This window comes from Pollicipes pollicipes, unplaced genomic scaffold, assembly GCF_011947565.3.
Source record: "Pollicipes pollicipes isolate AB1234 unplaced genomic scaffold, Ppol_2.1 Scaffold_4002;HRSCAF=4701_pilon_pilon_pilon, whole genome shotgun sequence".
Lineage (NCBI taxonomy): Eukaryota > Metazoa > Arthropoda > Thecostraca > Pollicipedomorpha > Pollicipedidae > Pollicipes > Pollicipes pollicipes.
In genome coordinates, this window is record NW_023596420.1 from 16544065 (window position 1) to 16565277 (window position 21213).

Consider the following 21213-nt stretch of genomic DNA (forward strand, 5'->3'; position numbering starts at 1 on the left):
TGAAGCGGGCGCTGCCGCCGCCGCCGCCGGCTGACGGGCGCCACCGCCACCGACTGACGGGCGCCGCCGCCGCCGACAGCTGGCGCCGGTGCGCCGCTCGACGATGCAGCAGTCGCTGGAGACGCTGCAGCAGCTGCTGGCGACGCAGGCGGACGTCGGGCGCCAGCTGGCGACCGTCTGCCAGCTGGGCGAGCGGCTGTACACGGCCACCGCGCCCGACGGCCGCCAGCTGATCCAGACCCAGCTGGAGCAGCTGCAGGCTGCGCACGACACGCTCTACGACCAGCTGGCCAGCACCGAGAAACAGCTGCTGCTAAGCAACAACAAGTGCGTGATATGGCGCGGTGGTGCCCGGCGTCGCCGGAGCCATCACTGGGGACGGTGTGTTCTGACAGGTGGCTGTCGATCTCAGATAGCTGTCGTCGGGATGCCGTGCTTGCAATGATTGGATGCCAAGTGATCTAGATAAAAGGGAGATTGCGTGGTGCTCATAGTTCCCTGCGTTTTATTGTCTTCCTGTGGCCAGATGCGGCGGCGGTCTGGCGAGGAGCCAAGTCTACTAGTAAAGGGAAATTCAGGTCGGTAACACCGAAATAAGACGCTTACTTTTGATATGCGGAGCCCATCACCACGGCAGAAGCGCCGCCTGCCGCGCGGCTGGTCGCTGGTGTATGGTGCGGATGCGTGGCGGTGCGGCCGGTACGGTCGGTGGTGTGACTTTGCCGCTTGTGGCCGCCGTGCCCCAGGTTCTCCGGCTACGACGAGTCGGTGGCCGAGCTGCGCCGCTGGCTGGAGGAGGCGCGCGGCCGCGTGCCGGAGGAGCTGGAGCTCAAGGCCACGCTCGACGACAAATGCGACCAGCTGCAGACCTACCGTATGCTGCTGCACGACCTCGTGTCCCACCGGCAGGTGAGGGATCGTCGCGTCATGTCCCAGGAGCAGGTGAGGAATCGTCGCCTCGTGTCCCACCGGCAGGTGAGGGATCGTCGCGTCATGTCCCAGGAGCAGGTGAGGGATCGTCGCCTCGTGTCCCACCGGCAGGTGAGGGATCGTCGCCTCATGTACCAGGAGCAGGTCAAGGGTCGTCACCTCGTGTCCTAGCAGCAGGTCGGAGGTCGTCACGTCGTGTCCCAGCAGCAGGTCAGAGGTCACCTCGTGTCCTACCAGCAGGTCAGGGGTCGTCACCACTTGCCACAGCAGCAGGTCAGAGGTCGTCACCTGGTGTCCCGGCAGCAGGTCAGGGGTCGTCACCCCGTGTTCCAGCAGCATCACCCTCGGACCTCGTGTCGCGCCTGTATGTAGATCAAACCCAGATGCGTCAGGTCAGAGGACCGATGTTATGCGGGGAGATTTGATCAGTCAGTGATTGAGGGTATTGGCTGTGCGAGTGTGTGATAGTTGGCCCACCGCCCGTCAGGTACCATTCTGGCTGGTCCGAACATAAGCGTTTCGAGCTTGGCCCGGTGTCGCTGACGTGCTCCGTGGTTAGTCCGGCCGTAAGCCGTCCAGCGGGGCCGACGGGTTCGGCTGTGGTCGATGGTGTGATGGAACTGGTCCCGGAGAAGGTCGGCTACACGGCTGGTACTGATGTCGCACCGGTGGACGCCCTGCCGCGCCGGCCAAGTCCAGCGCCGGTCGTGACCCGCTGCGCGCCGCCTGGCCGCCAGGTGCTCGCTACCTGCCGGGAGAAGGGCGGTCAGCTGCCCGACCGGACAGACGAGGCCAGCCGATTGCTGGACGGTCTCGACCAGCAGCACCAGCAGATGCTCGACACGGTCCAGGTGTGCTCGCGATGTGCCGCTCCGGAGACGGCGCGCCGGACCGACGGCCGGCTGGCTTTCAGTCGACCGACCCCACGGGCCGGGAGAGGCGTGACAGTCGACTTCGCGGGCCGGGGGAGGCGTGACAGTCGACCTCATGGGTCTGGGGAGGGTGTGACAGCGGACCCCGGGCCGGGGGAGGGTGTGACAGCGGACCCCGAGCCGGGGAGGGTGTGACAGCGGACCCCCGGGGTGAGGGAGGGTGTGACAGCGGACCCCCGGGCCGGGGGAGGGGGTGACAGCGGACCCCCGGACCGGGGGAGGGTGTGACAGCGGACCCCCGGGCCGGGGGAGGGTGTGACAGCGGACCCCCGGACCGGGGGAGGGTGTGACAGCGGACCCCCGGGCCGGGGGAGGGGGTGACAGCGGACCCCCGGACCGGGGGAGGGTGTGACAGCGGACCCCCGGGCCGGGGGAGGGGGTGACAGCGGACCTCGCGGGCCGGAAGAGGGCCTGACAGCCGACCCTGCAGGCTCAGGGAGTGCATGATAGCATGGAGCGGCCACCGGGTGCAGCCCAGGACTGTGTCCGTGGTGTCCGTATCGGGCGGTGAGGTGACCTGCTGACTGCCATGGCGCCGGTGAAGTCGTCTGGCCTTCTTCAGGCATGTCCACTGACCAATAGCTGGCCTCGCAGACGCAGCCACATGTTGGACTCTTGACACAAGATGGCGTTACAGTCACAGCTGAACGTCATTTGAGCTTCAAACGACAAACGAAATTTGAACCATTCCATGCTGATATGACAGGTTGTGATGGTACATACTAAGAGCCCAGTATTTGTTGCTATAATTCATTTTATTTGAATTATTTAGGCTGTAAGATGTATCAAACCTATACACTTGAGAGTGGTCAGCCGTGCATCTGATGGTTGCTGATGGTTGTGTGACGACTCTGTCGGTCTCAGACCCAGGTGGAGCGGTACGAGGGCATCGTGGCGGACCACCAGCAGTACACCAGGGCCGTGCTGGACGCCCAGGAGTTCCTGGAGTCGACCCACTCGGCCATCGAGATGTGGGGTCGACCGCACGGCGAACTAGTCACCATCCGGGCCAACCTCGACAAGCTGAAGGTGCGCCCAGCGTCGCGCGGTCCGGCCCCGCCCCGCCCCGCCCCGCCGCGGTGGCGGGTGCGGCTGGTGGCAGTACTGCGCTTGGGCCTAGAGTCCGGTCACTCACGGACCGGTAGCGGGGTGTAGACTCCCCTGCAGTCATTTTCCGCTGTTTTCTGGGTGCAGTATGCGCATAAAGTTGTGGCAGTGGTGATCGTTGATGTGGCATGCGTCGGTGGTACGTTCGCTCTGGGAATGAGGCCGTGTTTCCATTTCGGGCTAATTCGTTATTCTGTTTCATTGCAAGCGTTTCCGATGTGGGTCGTGGTAGCGGTGGGCGGAGGTCTGTGGCTGGTGGGGTGTCCGTCAGCGGTGGGCGGAGCTCCGTGCCGTGTTCTGTGGCTGGCGGGGTGTCTGCTTTCGGCCGTGGCCAGCGTCGTTTCTGTTTGGTGGACAGACGCTGAAGGCCGGCCTGCTGGACGAGGCGGCCAGGGTGACCCAGGTGCAGACCGTGGGCGAGAAGGTGATCCCCAACACCAGCCCGCTCGGCCAGCAGAACGTGCGCGCCCAGATCGAGAGCACCGAGCAGGAGTGGCAGGGTCTCATCTCGTCAGCGGAGTGAGTGATGACGCGCGCTGGGGCAGGCTGGGCTCCCCCCAGGCTCTGGCCAAGCAACGCCAGATCATGGCCTTTCGAGGGAGGCACGGTGTGGCGCAGTGGAGACTGAACCACTTTCTTACAGGTTGAGGGGATGGCCCCGCTGGAAGTTTTTCAGTGAGATATGTAAAAGGTGGCGCAGTATGCTGTGATCTATATGAAATTGTTCTTTTCGCCAATCCTTGCTTTATGCTGCGGCAATGGTGGAAGATATTCGTTTTAACAAGTAGCCATGCAGGTTGGGAGTACGCGTCCAAAACTGGCGGCAATGTAAGTGGCGCTCAAATATAGCAGCACAGTCGGCAGCAGCGGCGCATTGAAGTTTTGATAGACAAGATGCCGCAGAAGTGGCAAGGTTGTCATTGTTTCCCGGATCTTGGGCCCAAAATGATGCCCTTTTTAGATCAGGACTTCGCCTTATTAAGAGGTTATAAACTTTCTGGACGGTCAAATCCCCGTAAGATAACTTCCCAGATCCATTGGAGGCGCGCATCATTGAGAGTCCAAATTTTGACGTTGGATAGTAAGTCAGCACACACACGCACACACACACACCACGTGCGCGCGCGTGCGCGCGCGTGGTGTGTGGCACACGCACGCGCACGCGCACGCGCCCGCGCCCGTGCACACGCACATGCACACGCACACAAACAAACAATGTTTACACAACAAACTTGTCGCATGTAACGATTAGATAAGCCGGATGTGGAGGAAAGGGCGAGGCATGGAAGCAGGCGATCGTGGCACACTGCGTAAAATACAGACAATGGGGGGAAATAGCCTTGGTTGCAAAATGCCGGGCATTGCCACTTAAGTTTGTGTGGCAATGGTTTCAGGCCTAGACAAAATAATGTGAAGCGGAGCGCCGTGGCTGGGTTCCAGGGAATGCACAGCTTTGCGTACTGTTTTTGACAGTACCAACAGAACACTTGCAAGCGACGGAATCCATGTGGCATGACATTGACTGTTGCAGAATGGTGAAAATAAGTCGAAGTACCTACTGGTAGCTAACCAATTCGGTTGCCTTTGGTTCTGTAACCCATAACACAAACATCGTTAATCCGAGCTCCAGTGACGCGCTGAGGGCGTCTTGCGCTCGCTGATAACCCACTATAACATCCGCCCTGCTCTGACTTGAATCGCCGTGTGTGGTGACGCGTGTCTTCCGGTGGCGGAGACGGCCGGCGGGCGGCTCTGTGGGGCTCGCGAGACCCGCGGCGGCGCGCACCCAGTGTACACCCGTGGGGGCGGTGTGCACCCAGTGACGCCGGCGTCGTTCTTGTTCTAGGGGCGGCCGAGGGCTGGAGTAAGTTAACATAATCAAACCTTTCTTTTTCTCTCTCTCATGTGGCTTAAAGGCTTTATTAACAGCACATCGCTGCAGTGCGTCTGGCGTGTTATTTGTCGTTGTGCTTCGTACCCCGTAGGCACGCCGGCACGCCCTCTTTCGCCGCTGCTGCGTAGCTGTCGTATTTCGGAACAATTTGTTTGGAACTAGTTGGCGACAGCTGACATCTAGCGTGGTAGCCCCGTGACTGGAGCAGCTTTTTCCAGACCGGCCTCTCCTCTTCAGCAGCGCTTTCAGTGAACGGTCGTGCATACGGAACGCCATGAAAGTGCTCTATGCACCTTATTTCGATCTATTGTAACTGGTTCACAGCAGCGGACATTCGGGACATTTTGACCGTGACGGTAAATCCGTTGTAACAAGGACTGGTGCAGCTGTACCTACTGTTCTCATCCGTATTTCCGACTGCTGGAATCGTGCCTCCTTCCCTGCTGCGGTGGGCACAACTTTTTGTGCCGTTTGTCTTTGCCTGTCCTGTTGAAATGTGCATGCGGGACGGCGACACCGAGTATCTAGAGATGACTCGCTGCAGTCCGCCGCACAGTCCTGGCGATCAGATGTGATGCGCTCTCTGTCTTGCCCTGGAGGTACGCCGGTTCCGGCTGCCGGCCGGTGGTTCAGCTGTGATGCGCTCTCTGTCTTGCCCTGGAGGTGCGCCGGTCCTGGATGCCGGCCGGTGGTTCAATGTGATGCGCCCTCTGTCTTGCGGGGGAGGTGTGCCGGTCCTGGATGCCGGCCGGTGGTTCAATGTGATGCGCTCTCTGTCTTGCGGGGGAGGTGTGCCGGTTCTGGATGCCGGCCGGTGGTTCAGTGTGATGCGCTCTCTGTCTTGCCGTGGAGGTGTGCCGGTCCTGGATGCTGGCCGGTGGTTCAATGTGATGCGCTCTCTGTCTTGCGGGGGAGGTGTGCCGGTTCTGGATGCCGGCCGGTGGTTCAATGTGATGCGCTCTCTGTCTTGCCCTGGGGGTGTGCCGGTCCTGGATGCCGGCCGGTGGTTCTGCTGTGCTGGGCTCTGTCTTGCCGTGGAGGTGTGCCGGTCCTGGATGCCGGCCGGTGGTTCAATGTGATGCGCTCTCTGTCTTGCGGAGAGGTGTGCCGGTTCTGGATGCCGGCCGATGGTTCAATGTGATGCACTCTCTGTCTTGCCGGGGAGTTGCGCCGGTCCTGGATACCGGCCGGTGGTTCAATGTGATGCGCCCTCTGTCTTGCCGGGGAGGTGTGTCGGTCCTGGATGCCGGCCGGTGGTTCTGCTGTGCTGAGCTCTCTGTCTTGCCGTGGAGGTGTGCCGGTCCCGGCTGCCGGCCGGTGATGACACGGCAGTGTTCTGTTGTGACGGTGGCAGCTCTGATGCGGCTAAAGCCCTGCTACTCGTCCGGATGAAAGATGATCACCCCCGCAGCCTGCCAGCGCCGGGCCGGGCGGCGGGTGTGTTCGACGTCTGTTCGTGAATGGCCGGGCCGGACCGGGCGGCGGGTGTGTTCAGCGTCTGCGCGTGAGCGCCCGGTACCGCCCTCGAGCCGGCGCCGGGCCGGGTGGCGTTCGACGTATGCTCGTGAGCGGCCTGGCGGCGGTGTGTTCGGCGTCTGCTCGTCAGCGATCAGCGCTTTGTTACGACTATGCTGACGGCGCCGCTCGGCAGCGCCGCCATCGCCGGCCTGCAGCGAGTGCTGGACCAGTGGAGCCGGTTCGAGCAGATGAAGGACTCGTGGGCCGCTTGGCTCAAGGAGACGGACAGCAAGCTGCACGCCGTCACCCTCAAGGACACCCTGCAGCAGAAGAAGGACCAATTGGAGGAGCTGCAGGTGAGGATGTCGACCCGACGCACGGACTGCCGGCCAGACACGGTCTCCAGTGATCTGCGGCAGTGAGCGTCAGTCACGCACCAGGGCTGCCCACGTAAGAAGGAGACGTCTCCCATGATGAAAAGTGAGGCCAAAGGGTACCGAAATGTCCTGTCGTGTGTGACGCAGCCTCAGATGGCGACCAGCCAACTTCTGTCACCGACTATCACACGCGTCCGTGTCCTGCACTGGGCAGAGCATCCAGGGCGAGGTGCGTGCACGCGAGCTGGAGATCGACGCGCTGACAGACCGCGCCCACGAGCTGAGCTCGTCCTGCACGGGCGGCCGCCAGTCCCAGCACGACCAGATCATCGCCAAGTACCAGCAGGTGTCCCAGACGGTCCAGGTGAGCGTCCGCCGGCGGCCGGGTGCTGCGCCGTCGGCGCCCTACCGGACCGGCCAGAGCGATGCCGTCAGCTTGGTGTGCGTGGATACGTGCCGTGCTCTCGATCTGCGAGTGTGTCGCGCGCCGCCGCAGTCTGTCCGCCTGACGGGCCGGGTGTGTGCGCAGGAGCTAGTGAGCTGCTGGCAACAGTATGTGGCCAGCCACAGCGACTACAGCCGACAGCTGGACGAGACGACGGCGTGGCTGCGCGACGTCGGCTCCAAGCTCGACTACTGCTCCGACCTGTCGGCCGCCTCTCAGAAGGAGCTCGAGGCCAAGCTAGCCACCGTCAAGGTGCGGCGCCGCTCCGGTGACCGGCTCGGCAGGCAGGCAGCCGCTGAACCGAAACGTGTCGCCTTGGAATGTGTAGCGGCTGGTCTCCGTGGGCTGAAGTAAGCGTTTGTTCTTGGTTCAATGGCCGGAGCTGGCTGGGAGGCAGACTTTACTCACTGCCTTTGAAAGCTGTGTTTGTATGTTACGTTGGTTGGTGACCGGTGTGGCGCCGACTGCGCCTCGCTCCGCTCCCGTCTTATCGAGCTGCTGGCTTCGACGCAGGATCTGCTGCTGTACAAGGACGAGGGCTTTAAGCGGGTGCACGCCGCGGTGGACCTGGGCCACCAAGTGCTTCGCAACACCGAACCCACCGGCCACCCGGCCGTCAGTCAGCAGCTGACGGCGCTGCACGACAGTTGGGGCTCGATGGCCACCCGCATGGCCGAGACCAAGGTGGGAGGCAGCGCCATCTGTCGGCACGGCCGCGTGCCGGGCTGCCCGCCGTCAACAGCGGGGCCCGCCGAGGGGTCAGCACAGGCGAACAGGCCTGCACACGCGCACCCGCACTCCCACGCGCATACGCACACGTGCACACGCACGCACTCGCACATACGTACACGCACACGTACACATGCATACACGCGCGCGCGCGCGGACACCTCTACGCGCTCGCGCGTAGAGGTGTCCTGTCGGGTTGACCGGACCTGAGTTACCCCTTGTTATAAGAAAGGCAAAGGCTCCTGTTTTTTTTCGCATTATGAGTTGAAAGCCTGTAATGTTTAGTTGGTCCTCAGCAGTTCGTTGATTTGTGTTTTCGGGCGCGTCGACTGCAGTGGTCATTTTGCGCCCAGGTCCTCAGCAGGATGAGTATAGGAGTGCACAGTTAATATCAGAAACCAGTACGTCCTGGTATGCTGACGGTCGTTAACACAACATCAGAACTTTCCACTAAAAATGCTTGGGGCCGCGGCCGCACTGTCTTCATGCCGGCAACTGGCCTGACCTGGGTGAGCTGGAGAGGGCCATGTGTGTTGCGCCGGTGATCGGACTCGGCCGCCGCCGCCTCAGAGCAACCTGACCTGGGTCAGCCGGAGAGGGCCATGTGTGTTGCGCCGATGATCGGACTCGGCCGCCGCCGCCTCAGAGCAACCTGACCTGGGTCAGCCGGAGAGGGCCATGTGTGTTGCGCCGATGATCGGACTCGGCCGCCGCCGCCTCAGAGCAACCTGGACGAGGCGATCCAGCGCTGGGCCGGCTTTTTGGAGGAGATCCAGCGCCTGAAGCGCACCGTCGACCAGACGAGCGCCGTGCTGCAGGAGGCGGCACACTTCCAGACCACCATGTCGGAGAAACGCGCCCAGCTGGACCGCTTGAAGGTGGGTGTCGGCCTCATGTCGCACTGCTGGAGCGTAATCGTGCGGGCGGTACCGCCTGCTGGCGCCGTGGTCGGTCGGATCCGCGCACCGCCGGGCCGCCCGGGCGTCGGTGCCGCCGCTGACGTGTACCCTCGCGCCCTCTGCCGGCCGCCAGACGCTGGAGGAGAGCCTGCGCTGTGAGAAGTACGAGGTGGACAGCCTGAAGGCCAAGGCGGCCGAGATGCTGGCCTCTGGCCACCAGACGCAGGCGGCGGCGCAGGCGCAGCAGATCCTCAACCAGTACGGCCAGATGGCCGACCGAACCAAGGTCTGTCTCAGCCCATCCGGTGTGCTAGGCGAGGGGGGTTGGGCCTCGGCTCGTGGCAGGAGGTCGGGTCCGACGGTAGGGGGCTCAGTAGGCTGCTTTCCAGCGAAACAGGAGTGATGGGCGTGTTCGTGGGGTGGTTTACACCGAGGAGGCCCCTGCTCGGGACATTTCCTTTGCACTGACGATACCTCCGGCTTGTCAGACTCGCGACAGTGGGAAACAGGATTGCATAACAACACGACACTTAATACGTCACTGTCCTCGGTCGTGTAGAGTTGCAGCATCCGTGTTGTTAGAATCCGTACCGATCCGTGCAATCGGAGGTCTGAACGAAATAAAACAGGCGTGAGTACGGTCTGTAACACCCTTGGGAGCTGCTGTCGGAACTGGACCTGCCCTGCCCTGCCCTGCCCTGCCCTGCCCTGCCCTGCCCTGCCCTGCCCTGCCCTGTTCTGTTCTGTTCTGTTCTGTTCTGTTCTGTTCTGTCCTTTCCTGCCCTGCCTTGATCTGACCTGATACGGCCGACAGCTGTTGCGCCGCGAGCGGGAGGAGCAATACAAGCACCACCGCAGCTGGAAGCAGGCGCTGGACGAGTTCCAGGCGTGGATGTCGGGTGTGCGGGAGAAGGTGCCGGCCGTGCGCCAGAGGTCGTTCGGTGACCGCTCGGCCATCGAGAGTGTAGTCGCCGCGCTGGATGTGAGTACGGCTGTGCTGCAGACAGCGGCGGCCAGCCTTCAGGTTCGCACCGTGCAGAGGACATCCGTCTCACGGCCGTGCAGAGGACATCCGTCTCACGGCCGTGCAGAGGACATCCATCTCACGGCCGTGCAGAGGACGTCCGTCTCACGGCCGTGCAGAGGACGTCCATCTCACGGCCGTGCAGAGGACATCCGTCTCACGGCCGTGCAGAGGACATCCGTCTCACGGCCGTGCAGAGGACGCCCACCTTCAGGTTCGCACCGTGCAGAGGACATCCGTCTCACGACCGTGCAGAGGACGTCCATCTCACGGCCGTGCAGAGGACATCCGTCTCACGGCCGTGCAGAGGACGTCCATCTCACGACCGTGCAGAGGACGTCCATCTTACGGCCGTGCAGATGACGTCCATCCCACGGCCGTGCAGAGGACGTCCATCTCACGGCCGTGCAGAGGACGTCCATCTCACGGCCGTGCAGAGGACATCCGTCTCACGGCCGTGCAGAGGACATCCGTCTCACGGCCGTGCAGAGGACGTCCATCTCACGGCCGTGCAGAGGACGTCCATCTCACGGCCGTGCAGAGGACGTCCATCCCACGGCCGTGCAGAGGACGTCCATCTCACGGCCGTGCAGAGGACGTCCATCTCACGGCCGTGCAGAGGACGTCCATCCCACGGCCGTGCAGAGGACGTCCATCTCACGGCCGTGCAGAGGACGTCCATCTCTCACGGCCGTGCAGAGGACGTCCATCTCTCACGGCCGTGCAGAGGACGCCCACCTCTCATAGCCATGTAGAGGACGCCCACCTCTCATAGCCATGTAGAGGACGTAAAGAAAACCCATCTCTGACAGCGGTGCAGAGGACGCCCATCTCTCATGGCAACCCGCTCAACTTGTTCACGAACGGTGAACAGATGTGGGCACCGTGATGACGATGTCACTGTATCGGCGCGGCGTCCCGGGGCGGCGTGGACTCGTGTTGTGTCCGTGCCACCGGGTGGGCCGACTGCCGCTCCTGACCGGAGCCTGCGGCGGCCGCAGAGCATCCTGTGCAAGCAGCCGGCCGGCCAGCTGACCCTGGAGCACCTGGTGCACACGGGCGACGTCATGCTGGCCTCCACCTCGGAGCAGGGCCAACTCGAGGTCCGTCAGGACGTGGCCGCCGCCCAGCAGCAGTTTGAGGAGTTCTTCAACGGTACGGCGGGGCGGGGCGGGTTGGGGTGGGGCGGAGTGCCACTGGCCAAGCCAGCCGCGGTCGCTCGGACACGCCGCGGTCTCATCTGCTTGACTGCCGTCCCGGCGGCGGCGCTGGTCCGGTCGCACCAGAGCCGCAGTGTCACTGGTCAGCGATGGTTTTAAGATACGTTAGGGCTGTATACCGCGCGGTCTGAGTCCGAGCCCTCCTACTCGGAACAAGGCGATGGTATGCGATGTTGACCACGTCAATGTTCCGCCGATGAGCCGTTTTTGGGACCGGATGTGTGACTGTGTGCGCCCGTCTGCCGCCTCTGCCAGAGCTGACAGCAGGGCTTTGTGCGTGTGCGTGCTGCAGATATCCGGCAACAGAAGCGTAATTTAGAGACGATCGAGAGCCAGCTGAAGGCCTACAAGGACGAGTACGAGCGACTCAGCGACTGGCTGCAGGCCGCTGACGTCCAGGTCAAACAGCACAAGACGGTGTTCGTCGCCACGCTCGAGGAGAAGCAGCGACTCGTCAAGAAGATCAAGGTGGGGATCGGTCGGGGTCCGGCCACAGTCAAGCGGCCGGCGCCGCGCTACGCCGCGCCAGCCTGGCCTGTGAGGCCGCTGGGGCCGGACTCTGTCGGTCCGGCCGTCTGACGCTGAGGGCTTCTGGAGTAGACGCGTCCGTCTGTTGGGCCGCTCTAGGTCTGGGTCATGAGTGAAAACGATCCGATCATCAGGACGCACGCGTTGTATGTGATTTGTAAAGGGACGGACGCAGTGGGCCGATGCCCGCTGGTCTGGCCACGCTGTGTGCCGGCCGTGACCCGCGCTCCCTTGCCGCGACAGGACGTGTGCAAGGGCCTGGAGTCTGGCGCCGACGACATCGACCGGCTGCAGACCAGCGCCGCCGGTCTGCTCGCCTCCCACCTGGAGGGCTACATCAGCCAGCAGATGCGACACCTTGCCTCGCGCCACCAGGTACACTGGACGCGCGCGCCACGCTCACACGGACGCCGGTTGCAGGTGGCAGAAGGCCAGCCGCGGAGAGCCGCTCCGCCGAACAGCCGAGTAGGCTGAAGGCAGAAGAGTGCCTTTGCAAAGACACGGCCCGCGCGCTGTCACGCAGCTACCGTCGCCCGCGGTGTGTGCAGGGAACGATACCAGCCTTGTTAGCCTGACTATGACCCGGATGTTGGAGGCCGACAGCCACGGCAGTGACGGCTGTCGTGTGACGCTTGACGTGTGTGGCTGAAGGCGGCTGGAGGGCCTGGCCAGCCGCGGCCCACCAGCCGAGCGGCAGTGCTGGCCGCGGCCGGCGGCGCGCAGGTGGGGCTGGCGTCTGACGCTGGCGCTCCGGCGGCCGCAGGTGCAGGTGAACCTGGCGCGCGACGTCGAACGCAAGCTGGAGGCGGTGGCCGACCAGCACTCCCAGTTCGAGGCCGGCCTGGCGCGCGCCGCCGCCTGGATGGAGGAGGCACGCGCTGTCATTCGCGGCCGCTCCGGCTCCGGCTCCGGCTCCGGCTCCGGCTCCGGCTCCGGCTCCGGCTCGGATGGCGAGCCGGACGCGGGCCGGACGGCTGTCGAGCAACACCTGAAGGCGGTCCAGGTCAGTGTCGCTGGCTCGGTGGCCGCTCCGGCTGGACGCGTCGGACCATGTCCGGCTCGCGCCGTGTGCGTGTGTGCCGGGCGATGCAGCAGGCTCAGTCGGCTGTGTGCGCCTGTAGACCGCGGAGGGCCGGCCGGACTGTACTCGGAAGCCGGGCGCGCCCCAGCGCCGTCCTGGCGCTTTGTGCGACGGCGGGGGCTGGCGGCGCCGCTACAGACGGTGCCGCGTTGGTGCGGCCAGCCGCAGTGCGCCTCCGACCATCCATGCGCCGGTAACCATGCACCTCGGCGGGCCGTGTGGCCTGGCCTGCGATCTGACCTGCGGTCTGACCTGTGGCCTGACCTGTGGCGGCGCTCCGCTCGCCAGGAGCTGGTCCGCAACCAGGACGAGGGCCAGCTGCTGGTGCATCAGGCGGCCAGCCTGGGCGAGAAGGTGCTGCGCAACACGCACTCCTCCGGCCGTGATGACGTCAAGCAGGCCATGAAGGACATCCAGAACGACTGGGACCGCTTCATCAAGAAGCTCGCCAACGCCAAGGTAGGCTGTCAGCCCGGCGGTCGTCTCAGTCCAGCGGCGCGGCATTGGCTCGGGTAGAGGGCGGCGGCCGCTGGTACTGGTACTGGTACTGGTACTGTGCTGCCCGCGCTGCTGGTGCCGTGCCCGTGCGACGACCTAAACCGTCCTGAGCTGCGTCTCACGCGATGTTGGCCCGTGCTGGTGTTCTGACGTGGCGCGACCTGACGTGACGTGACCTGACCTGCGCGGCGACCCAGGTCCAGCTGGAGACGAGCCTGCTGCAGTGGTCGGACGCGGGCTCGACATACGCGCGGCTACAGCGCTGGATCTCGGACCGCGAGGCTCGCCTGCAGCAGGTGCTGGAGCGCCGGCCGGCCGCCCAGAAGGACCAGCTGGCCAGCCTTGGCGACAAAAAGGTCGCCCTGCGACGCACCAACAGCATCATGCAGGTGAACGCAGCCACCGAGACGCGCTGGAGCCAGCCGGGGTGTAGGTGACGAGCTGCCGGGCTGGCAGGCGGCGCCGGCCGGGGTGCAAGTGACCGGCCGCTGGGCTGGCGGGCGGCGCCGGCCTGGGTGCCGCTGCCGGCCGCTGGGCTGGCAGACGGTGCCAGCTAGAGCGCGCAGATAAAGGCCACCACGGCAGCAGCACTGCACCGTCGGGTTATTGGCTCACAACCGTCAAAGTCGTCACCGTTTCGGTATTGTTGAGTTGAGCCACGTTTTACGAGCACGCTGTTTGTGCTCCGTGCGTCTGTTTCGACCGGTACAAAGGTCACCGCGCGGTCGCCTGCGGGCCTGGTCTCGGCCCGGCCGGCCCTGCCGTGCCGATGGCAAGGCCGGCAGGGCCGGGTTGGGAGAGGCATGCCTCGGCTGACCGTCCTGCCTGTCCTGCCGCGCCGGGGGCAGGGCCGGCCCGGTCGGGGGCCGAGCCTCGGCTGACCGTCCTGCCGGTCCTGCCGTGCCGGGGGCAGGGCCGGCCCGGTCGGGGGCCGAGCCTCGGCTGACCGTCCTGCCTGTTCTGCCGCGCCGGGGGCAGGGCCGGCCCGGTCGGGGGCCGAGCCTCGGCTGACCGTCCTGCCGGTCCTGCCGCGCCGGGGGCCGAGCCTCGGCTGACCGTCCTGCCGGTTCTGCCGCGCCGGGGGCCGAGCCTCGGCTGACCGTCCTGCCGGTTCTGCCGCGCCGGGGGCCGAGCCTCAGATGGCCGTGCTCCCGGCCTTGCCGCGCCGGGGGCCGAGCCTCGGCTGGCCGTGCTCCCGGCCTTGCCGCGCCGGGGGCCGAGCCTCGGCTGGCCGTGCTCCCGGCCTTGCCGCGCCGGGGGCCGAGCCTCGGCTGACCGTCCTGCCGGTTCTGCCGTGCCGGGGGCCGAGCCTCAGATGGCCGTGCTCCCGGCCTTGCCGTGCCGGGGGCCGAGCCTCGGCTGACCGTCCTGCCGGTCCTGCCGCGCCGGGGGCCGAGCCTCGGCTGGCCGTGCTCCCGGCCTTGCCGCGCCGGGGGCCGAGCCTCGGCTGGCCGTGCTCCCGGCCTTGCCGCGCCGGGGGCCGAGCCTCGGCTGACCGTCCTGCCGGTCCTGCCGCGCCGGGGGCCGAGCCTCGACTGACCATGCTCCCGGCCTTGCCGCGCCGGTGGCAGGGCCGGCCCGGTCGGGGGCCGAGCCTCGGCTGACAGCGGCGCGCTGCCCGCAGGACATCGTCTCGTTCCAACCGATGATCGCGTCGGTGACAGCCGGCTCGACGGAGGGCGCGCGCGGCCGCCGCCACCACGCCGCCGAGATCAGCACCAAGTACGAGACGCTCAGTCGCCAGGCGCGTGAGGCGTACGAGCGGCAGAAGGCGCTGGTCGAGCAGCACGGCGCCTTCATCGACGCCGCCGGCGAGTTCATCAGCTGGCTGCAGACGGCCCGCGAGCGGCGCGCCAAGTGCGCCGAGCCCACCGGGCACCGCGACGCGCCTCGCCTCCCGCATGAACTCGCTTAAGGTACTGCGCGGCGGCCGCCGCTGCGCCCGCTGGTCGGCCGGGGTTTGGCTTGTTTTGAAGTCGGTGCGGTGTTCGTGCTAAGCCGCCCCGATTTGTTGTCCGGACGTGCGCTTTGTGCGGTGAGAAGCAGTTTTTAAGCTAGTTTTCTAATGCGTTCCACTCCCGTCTCAAGGTTGCGAGCTCAAGTTTCCCCACCCTCTTATGCGATTGCATGATATATAATAAAATAAATATATACGATATATAATGCGATTGGTAACTCTGAAAGTGGTAGATCTATTTCTACTGGTCTTTGATAGGAATGTAACCAAACTATTCAGCGTAAATACCCAGCTTCAAGTTACTCGTAATGAAACTTCCGAGCGCAGTTTTCCATTTCTGTCACGGCCTGCCAGATGCCCGCAAGCTGTCGGGCCCGGCCGCTGTGGTCGGCGTCGGGTACCGCCGGGTCTTGCTGACCGTGACGCCTTGTGCTTGGGGCCGGCAGCTGCTGGAGGCTGACCTGGCCGAGGGGCAGACGTTGCTGGAGACGGCGCTTCAGCTGGCAGAGGCCGCCTGCCAGGTGGCGGAAGATGACGATGACCGCGAGGTCATCGAAGAGCAGGTGGCCAAGCTGCAAGCGCAGATGGACGACTACAAGTGAGTGCTGCCCGTCCTGCACTGGGAGTTTTCAACTCGCCTCGTTGTGTGTGTGTTGTGAATTGGATGCGTTGGATATTGCCGATAGCGGTGAAGGCCTTACCGTGCGCTGTGTCGTGCCGCACCGGCGGCCGCTGTCGGCAGACGTCTCTGTGCGCTGTGTCGTGCCGCACCGGCGGCCGCTGTCGGCAGACGTCTCTGTGCGCTGTGTCGTGCCGCACTGGCGGCTGCTGTCGGCAGACGTCTCTGTGCGCTGTGTCGTGCCGCACCGGCGGCCGCTGTCGGCAGACGTCTCCGTGCGCTGTGTCGTGCCGCACCGGCGGCCGCTGTCGGCAGACGTCTCTGTGCGCTGTGTCGTGCCGCACCGGCGGCTGCTGTCGGCAGACGTCTCTGTGCGCTGTGTGTGTCCGTGTCCAGCTGTCGGCGTCGGCGGCGGCTGACGCCCCGCTGCCTCGCAGGGAGACAGTGGCGTCCACGCGCGACCTGCTTGAGACGGGCGTGGTCAAATGGAACCAGTACGAGGATCGTCTGGCGCAGTGTCAGGCCTGGATCAGCGACAAGGAGCGTGAAGTGCAGGCCTACAGCGGCCTGCACGGCGGCCTGCAGGAGAAACAGACGGCAGTTGAGGCCTTCCAGGTGAGCGGCAGCCCAGATGGCGCCTGAAGTGACGCCGCCGCCGCCAGTGACGCACCGGCATGGGCAAGTCACTAACCCACACCGATCACAGTGGTCGGTACGGGTGGTGTGGAACCTCTCCCAGCTTATGGATTTGAAACCGATTGGTTTAGATTTTGGGCTCTGCCATGTACCAGTTTGTGATGCGCGTCGCTGCGAGCATTCAGATCTTGATACTTTCGTTTCCGTTGTGCTACAAAAGCTTATGTTCAGTCTGCCAGATAGTGGGATCTCGGCCAAGAATGAATCTTGAACCATTTGGGGAGGGACACCTTCGGCTGGGGGGGGGGGGGGGGAGGAGGGGGCCGGGTGTCCGTGAAAGTCTAGAAGGATGTTTTCATTTCCAAAACACAGCGGATTTTGCTTCCTTTTACCTTAAGGAGTTTCCTGAAACATGTTTCCGTCCGTTGAAGATGCTTCGTTTTTCCCCAGAGTTCAAGGACGTGTTTTTGGCCCAACTTGGATCATTTTGAGGGGGTGGTGCATGACCTAGTTGGCCCCTTGGATCCGCCCCTGCTGGCACCCTGTGCTGCCTCCCTGAAGACACCAATGTCGAATGTTTCCAGCGGCCGTGCACCAGTCTGCGGCGTGTGTCAGTGGCTCTGATGGCGGCGGGTCCCGCTCTGCGTTCCCAGACGCTGCTGTCGGACATGTACGAGTGGCAGGGCACGCTGGACGAGCTTAACGTCACGGCCACCCTGCTGCTGGACAACTGCGCCGACGCGCGTATCGCCAACTCGGTGGCCCAGCTGACCACCAAATATAACGCACTGCAAGCGCTTGCCAAGGACGTGTTCCGGCGGCTGGAGGTGGCCCATCTGGTACGTGTCGCAGTGCCTGGAGGTGGAGATGGCTCACCCAGAGCGTGTGTCCGTGCTCGGCGGGGGCTGCCAGGCGCCACTTAGGACGTGTACTCGCTTGCATATGAGTGCATGGTAATCTGAGACAGTTGAGGCAGCCGACAGGAATCCTAATCGAAGAAGCCATTGCGCTTAGGGGCGATGGAGGCCAGGCTGTTGACATGTGGCGTGGTTTTTGGACAGAGTGGCATTTCATCATTGATATGGCCAATTGAGAATATCGCTTAGTGTCAGTCAACTGACGTTTTTGTTTCGGCTTTAGTCCCGGACTCGCATGCTATGTGTAGATTTGTTTCCCAGATCACTCCAGTGGAGCCCCCTCGCTATTCGATATAGCTCCGGCCAGTCAGTCGTGTGCTGACTGGTGGGCTGATCACCACGCCATGTCAGTGGTGTGCTGACTGGTGGGCTGATCACCACGCCATGTCAGTGGTGTGCTGACCGGTGGGCTGATCACCACGCCATGTCAGTGGTGTGTTGACTGGTGGGCTGATCACCACGCCATGTCAGCGGTGTGCTGGCTGGTGGGCTGATCACAACGCCATGTCAGTGGTGTGCTGACCGGTGGGCTGATCACCACGCCATGTCAGTGGTGTGCTGACCGGTGGGCTGATCACCATGCCATGTCAGTGGTGTGTTGACTGGTGGGCGGATCACCACGCCATGTCAGTGGTGTGCTGACCGGTGGGCTGATCACAACGCCATGTCAGTGGTGTGCTGACTGGTGGGCTGATCACCACGCCATGTCATTGGTGTGCTGACCGGTGGGCTGATCACCACGCCATGTCATTGCGGGCTCCGCGGTGTGTGGGCCCCGCCGCGCGCCGGGCCCGCTGTGTCCGGTGCGGCAGAGCCCGCGGGAGCACGGCTCAGAAGTGGCTTGAGCTCAGCTCGCTGTCCCGCCCGCTGCAGTCACTGCGGTCCGGCCTGCTGAAGGCCCAGGCCGGCCCAGCCCGCTGTGGTCACAGCCGGTCCCGCCTGCCGGAGACCAAGGTCGGTCCGGCCCGCTGACGGTTCGTGCCCTGCGTTCCGCCAGGAGCACAAGCAGCATTCGGCGCTCTGTCACGAGATCGACGAGTGGATGGAGAAGACGCGCGAGAAGCTGGCGGAGACGGCGCCGCTTTCTAATCGACACTCGGAGCTGCTGACCAAGCTGCAGACGGTGCAGAGTCTACGGGCTTCGGTAGAGCAGGGCCAGAAGAAGCTCAGGTGGGCGGTGCGGGGCCACCAGCAGCGGTGAAGCGTCGCCCCGTCCCGCTGGTCGCGGTCTTGAGCTGCTGGCACTTGTTTCGCAGCTGGCGCGGCCTCGCTGCCTGCGGTTAAAGCGCGCCTCTCAGATCAGTGTGCGCGGGGCTGCAGAGTATAGCAAATCAGTGATCAGACCCGTTGCGGATGTTTTGTTTCTCTTAGTTGGAGCGGTGGACCGGAGTGGGCGCACCTCACGTCTGATTAGTTCTGCGGTGATGATGCTCATACTCTACACCGATGACGGGCACATCGAAGGAAATGCTTACGAGTTTTTCCTTGAACACATGTCCCTTCCACATTCCCATTCATGAGTTGTATGAGGTCGTCACCGTTCTGTCCGCGCGCTTATAAAGTTAATGGTCAAGAGTATGTAGTTCGCCATCGCAAACATGCGCGTCTTTTTGCGACATTTCGGGAGCGGGTCGCGCGCAGTGCGCACCATGGCGTAGCGTGACACGGTATGTGGAACTCTTTCAGCTTAAATTGTCCTCTGAGCCGAAATTGCCCTTCTGCCGTGTGGTGCGCTGGTAGGAACTGCGGCGCGCTCTGCTGAGCAAGGACTGATACCACAACGTTGTCTTGTTTTGTCCAGTCTCGCATTGGTGCTGAAGCTTATCAGACTCTTACAAACGACATCAGTACCGTCGCCATGATGGTAACGCTGGTCGCGTGACGTGGCGCGCCGCTGACATCGGGCGTGGCGCACTGTGACGCGATGCCGCTGACGCCGGGCGTGGCGCGCTGTGACGTGACGCCGCTGACGCCGGGCGTGGCGCGCTGTGACGTGACGCCACTGACGCCGCGCCGTCGGACGCCAGGTACGCGCTGGAGCTGAAGGAGCGCGTCATCATGAACACGGCCGAGGCGGGCGTGGCCAAGATCCAGGAGGACGCCACCACGCTGCGAGACGAGTTCGACAGGCTCATCAGCGACATCATGGAGGCGGAAGACGGAGCTGGCCGGCAGCATCGGACAGCTGGACCAGCTCTTCAAGGTCGGTGCCGGCAGCTGCACTTGCTGCCGGTGCGTTGTCGCCTTACGAGGATGTCTGTTTCGTCTCTGATTGAGATCAGTCGTCGCCTGACGCGATCTCCCGATATGCACACAAACAATCCGTAATGTGGGCTGATTTTCAGGCCAAACCAGACGCTGGCTGAGGCGCTGGACGACATCGAGTCGAAGACCCAGGGCGATGGAGATTTGCTCTTCTCCGAGCTCAGTGAGAAGAAAACAGCACTGGAGAAGTGAGGAAAGAGTTGGTGTGGTGTTATCCGACTACGTACGCTTGCGTTCATCGCTTGATTATGGTTCTTTTTTATTATTTAGTTGGGTTTGTCTTAGCATCTTTTCTATGTCTTATTTTTGATCATATGATTCGGTTTATTATTTGTCATCTTTTTTTATTATCGTACCGTTGATTTCCGTATTGGATTGTGTTGAGTAACGGTCATTGTCTGAGGTTGGGGCTTTTTCAAGATTGTGGAACTCCCGGGCGAGCTAGCTCTAACACGGCCTGACCGTGCCAGGTACCGTGCGCTGTGGAGCGAGGTGCAGTCGCTGGTCGGCCAGGTGTCTCAGCTGCGCGCGGCCTCGGACGCGACGGCGAGCAGACGCTGCCGGAGGTGGTGCAGACGCTGCACAGACACGGGGCGCTGGCGGCGCGCGTGGAGGAGGCGATCCAGGTGAGGAGGACGTTGCCAGTCCCCGCATTTGCGCCGGTACCGGCGCTGGGCGCCGCCCGGAGTCTGTGGCGCCCCCCCCCCCCCCCCCAGCCCGGCTGACCGGGCAGTGAGGCTCAGGCTCCGTGTGACGGGCCTCTCCAATGTGGACTTGCGCAAATGGTCGCAAATGCTCTAGTTCACGGTTAGTTTTATTGTCGAGTGTTCGCGCTCTGTTGGACTTGGAAAAAACGTCTGCGTACCTGGATAATGTATCGGGACAGCAATATGTGCCAGCTAATGCAGCGTTCCAGTACTGATCCAAACCGTGGCTGTCCGTGCGTTGCGTTGGCTCTGGTGGCAGCTGGCCGGTTCGGTCTGATGTCTGACGTCACTGTGGGCGCGGGCGTCGGCGGCGATTACGCGCGCTCAGCCGGCGGCCGTCCGGCCTGACGCTCGCAGCGCGCCGGCGGCGGACTGAGCGGCGCCTCGCCCGCTGCCGCTAGGTGCTGGAGCAGCGTGCCACAGCACGAGCGCTACGCCGACGCGTACACGGCGGCGGGCCGGCTGGCTGAAGGAGGCGCGGCTGGCACTGCAGCAGGCGGCCGAGCCGCACGGCAGCTGGGAGCAGCTGCGCCAGCGGCTGGCGGTCGGCAGCGAGCTGGCCGACACCTGCCCACGCGGTACGGGCTGCCGTGCCGCCGGGGCTGCGCCGGCTGCTGCTCACAACACCACGGCTGTTGAACCATCCAGCATTGACTTAACATGCTCACAGAAGGATTGTTAGGCGTACTGTGCCGACACTGCATAATTTCGAGTGGGATTTCACTGTGTGATTGCGTGCGGTTGGCCGTCGTTGTGAGCAGGTGAATTGCGTGCGGTTGGCGTTTGTGAGCGGGTGATTGCGTGCGGTTGGCGTTTGTGAGCGGGTGATTGCGTGCCGGTCGGTCGTTTGTGAGCGGGTGTGTGTGCGCCGCCTCAGGTCGTGCGCTGGTGGAGGAGGTGGCGGCGCAGGGCGAGGCGCTGCAGGCCGTCTGCCCGGCCGACGGCCACCAGTTCGCTGGCCAGGGGACGTCCAAGCTCTGCAGGTGAGGA

The 21213-nt window shown here is 63.8% G+C and overlaps 1 protein-coding gene and 1 long non-coding RNA gene across 2 annotated transcripts; both read left to right on the plus strand.

Moving 5' to 3' along the window:
* The first annotated feature begins 237 nt into the window (after window positions 1-237).
* Window positions 238-19527, plus strand: LOC119094163 (nesprin-1). The gene is made up of 26 exons (XM_037217237.1): window positions 238-327; window positions 747-909; window positions 1668-1781; window positions 2727-2891; window positions 3328-3488; window positions 4816-4833; window positions 6515-6677; window positions 6913-7062; window positions 7228-7395; window positions 7657-7827; window positions 8595-8750; window positions 8905-9057; window positions 9586-9753; window positions 10797-10950; window positions 11308-11483; window positions 11787-11918; window positions 12307-12546; window positions 12913-13083; window positions 13320-13511; window positions 14747-15007; window positions 15526-15677; window positions 16136-16313; window positions 16988-17173; window positions 18249-18421; window positions 19279-19418; window positions 19469-19527. The coding sequence occupies exons 2-26, from the start codon at window positions 877-879 to the stop codon at window positions 19525-19527; spliced, it is 3834 nt and encodes a 1277-aa protein (XP_037073132.1). The 5' UTR covers window positions 238-327; window positions 747-876.
* An 82-nt stretch (window positions 19528-19609) lies between these two features.
* Window positions 19610-20638, plus strand: LOC119093892 (uncharacterized). Its single transcript, XR_005093713.1, has 3 exons — window positions 19610-19704; window positions 19987-20142; window positions 20625-20638. It is a non-coding gene; the product is annotated as an uncharacterized LOC119093892 (long non-coding RNA).
* Window positions 20639-21213: the final 575 nt, after the last annotated feature.

Excerpts from the sequence above, each read along its gene's own strand:
- LOC119094163 (XM_037217237.1), top strand. The coding sequence starts at position 877 with ATGCTGCTGCACGACCTCGTGTCCCACCGGCAG. Across the intron at positions 6,678-6,912 it reads ACCAATTGGAGGAGCTGCAG|AGCATCCAGGGCGAGGTGCG; the intron begins GTGAGGATGTCG and ends TGCACTGGGCAG. Across the intron at positions 11,484-11,786 it reads GACTCGTCAAGAAGATCAAG|GACGTGTGCAAGGGCCTGGA; the intron begins GTGGGGATCGGT and ends TTGCCGCGACAG.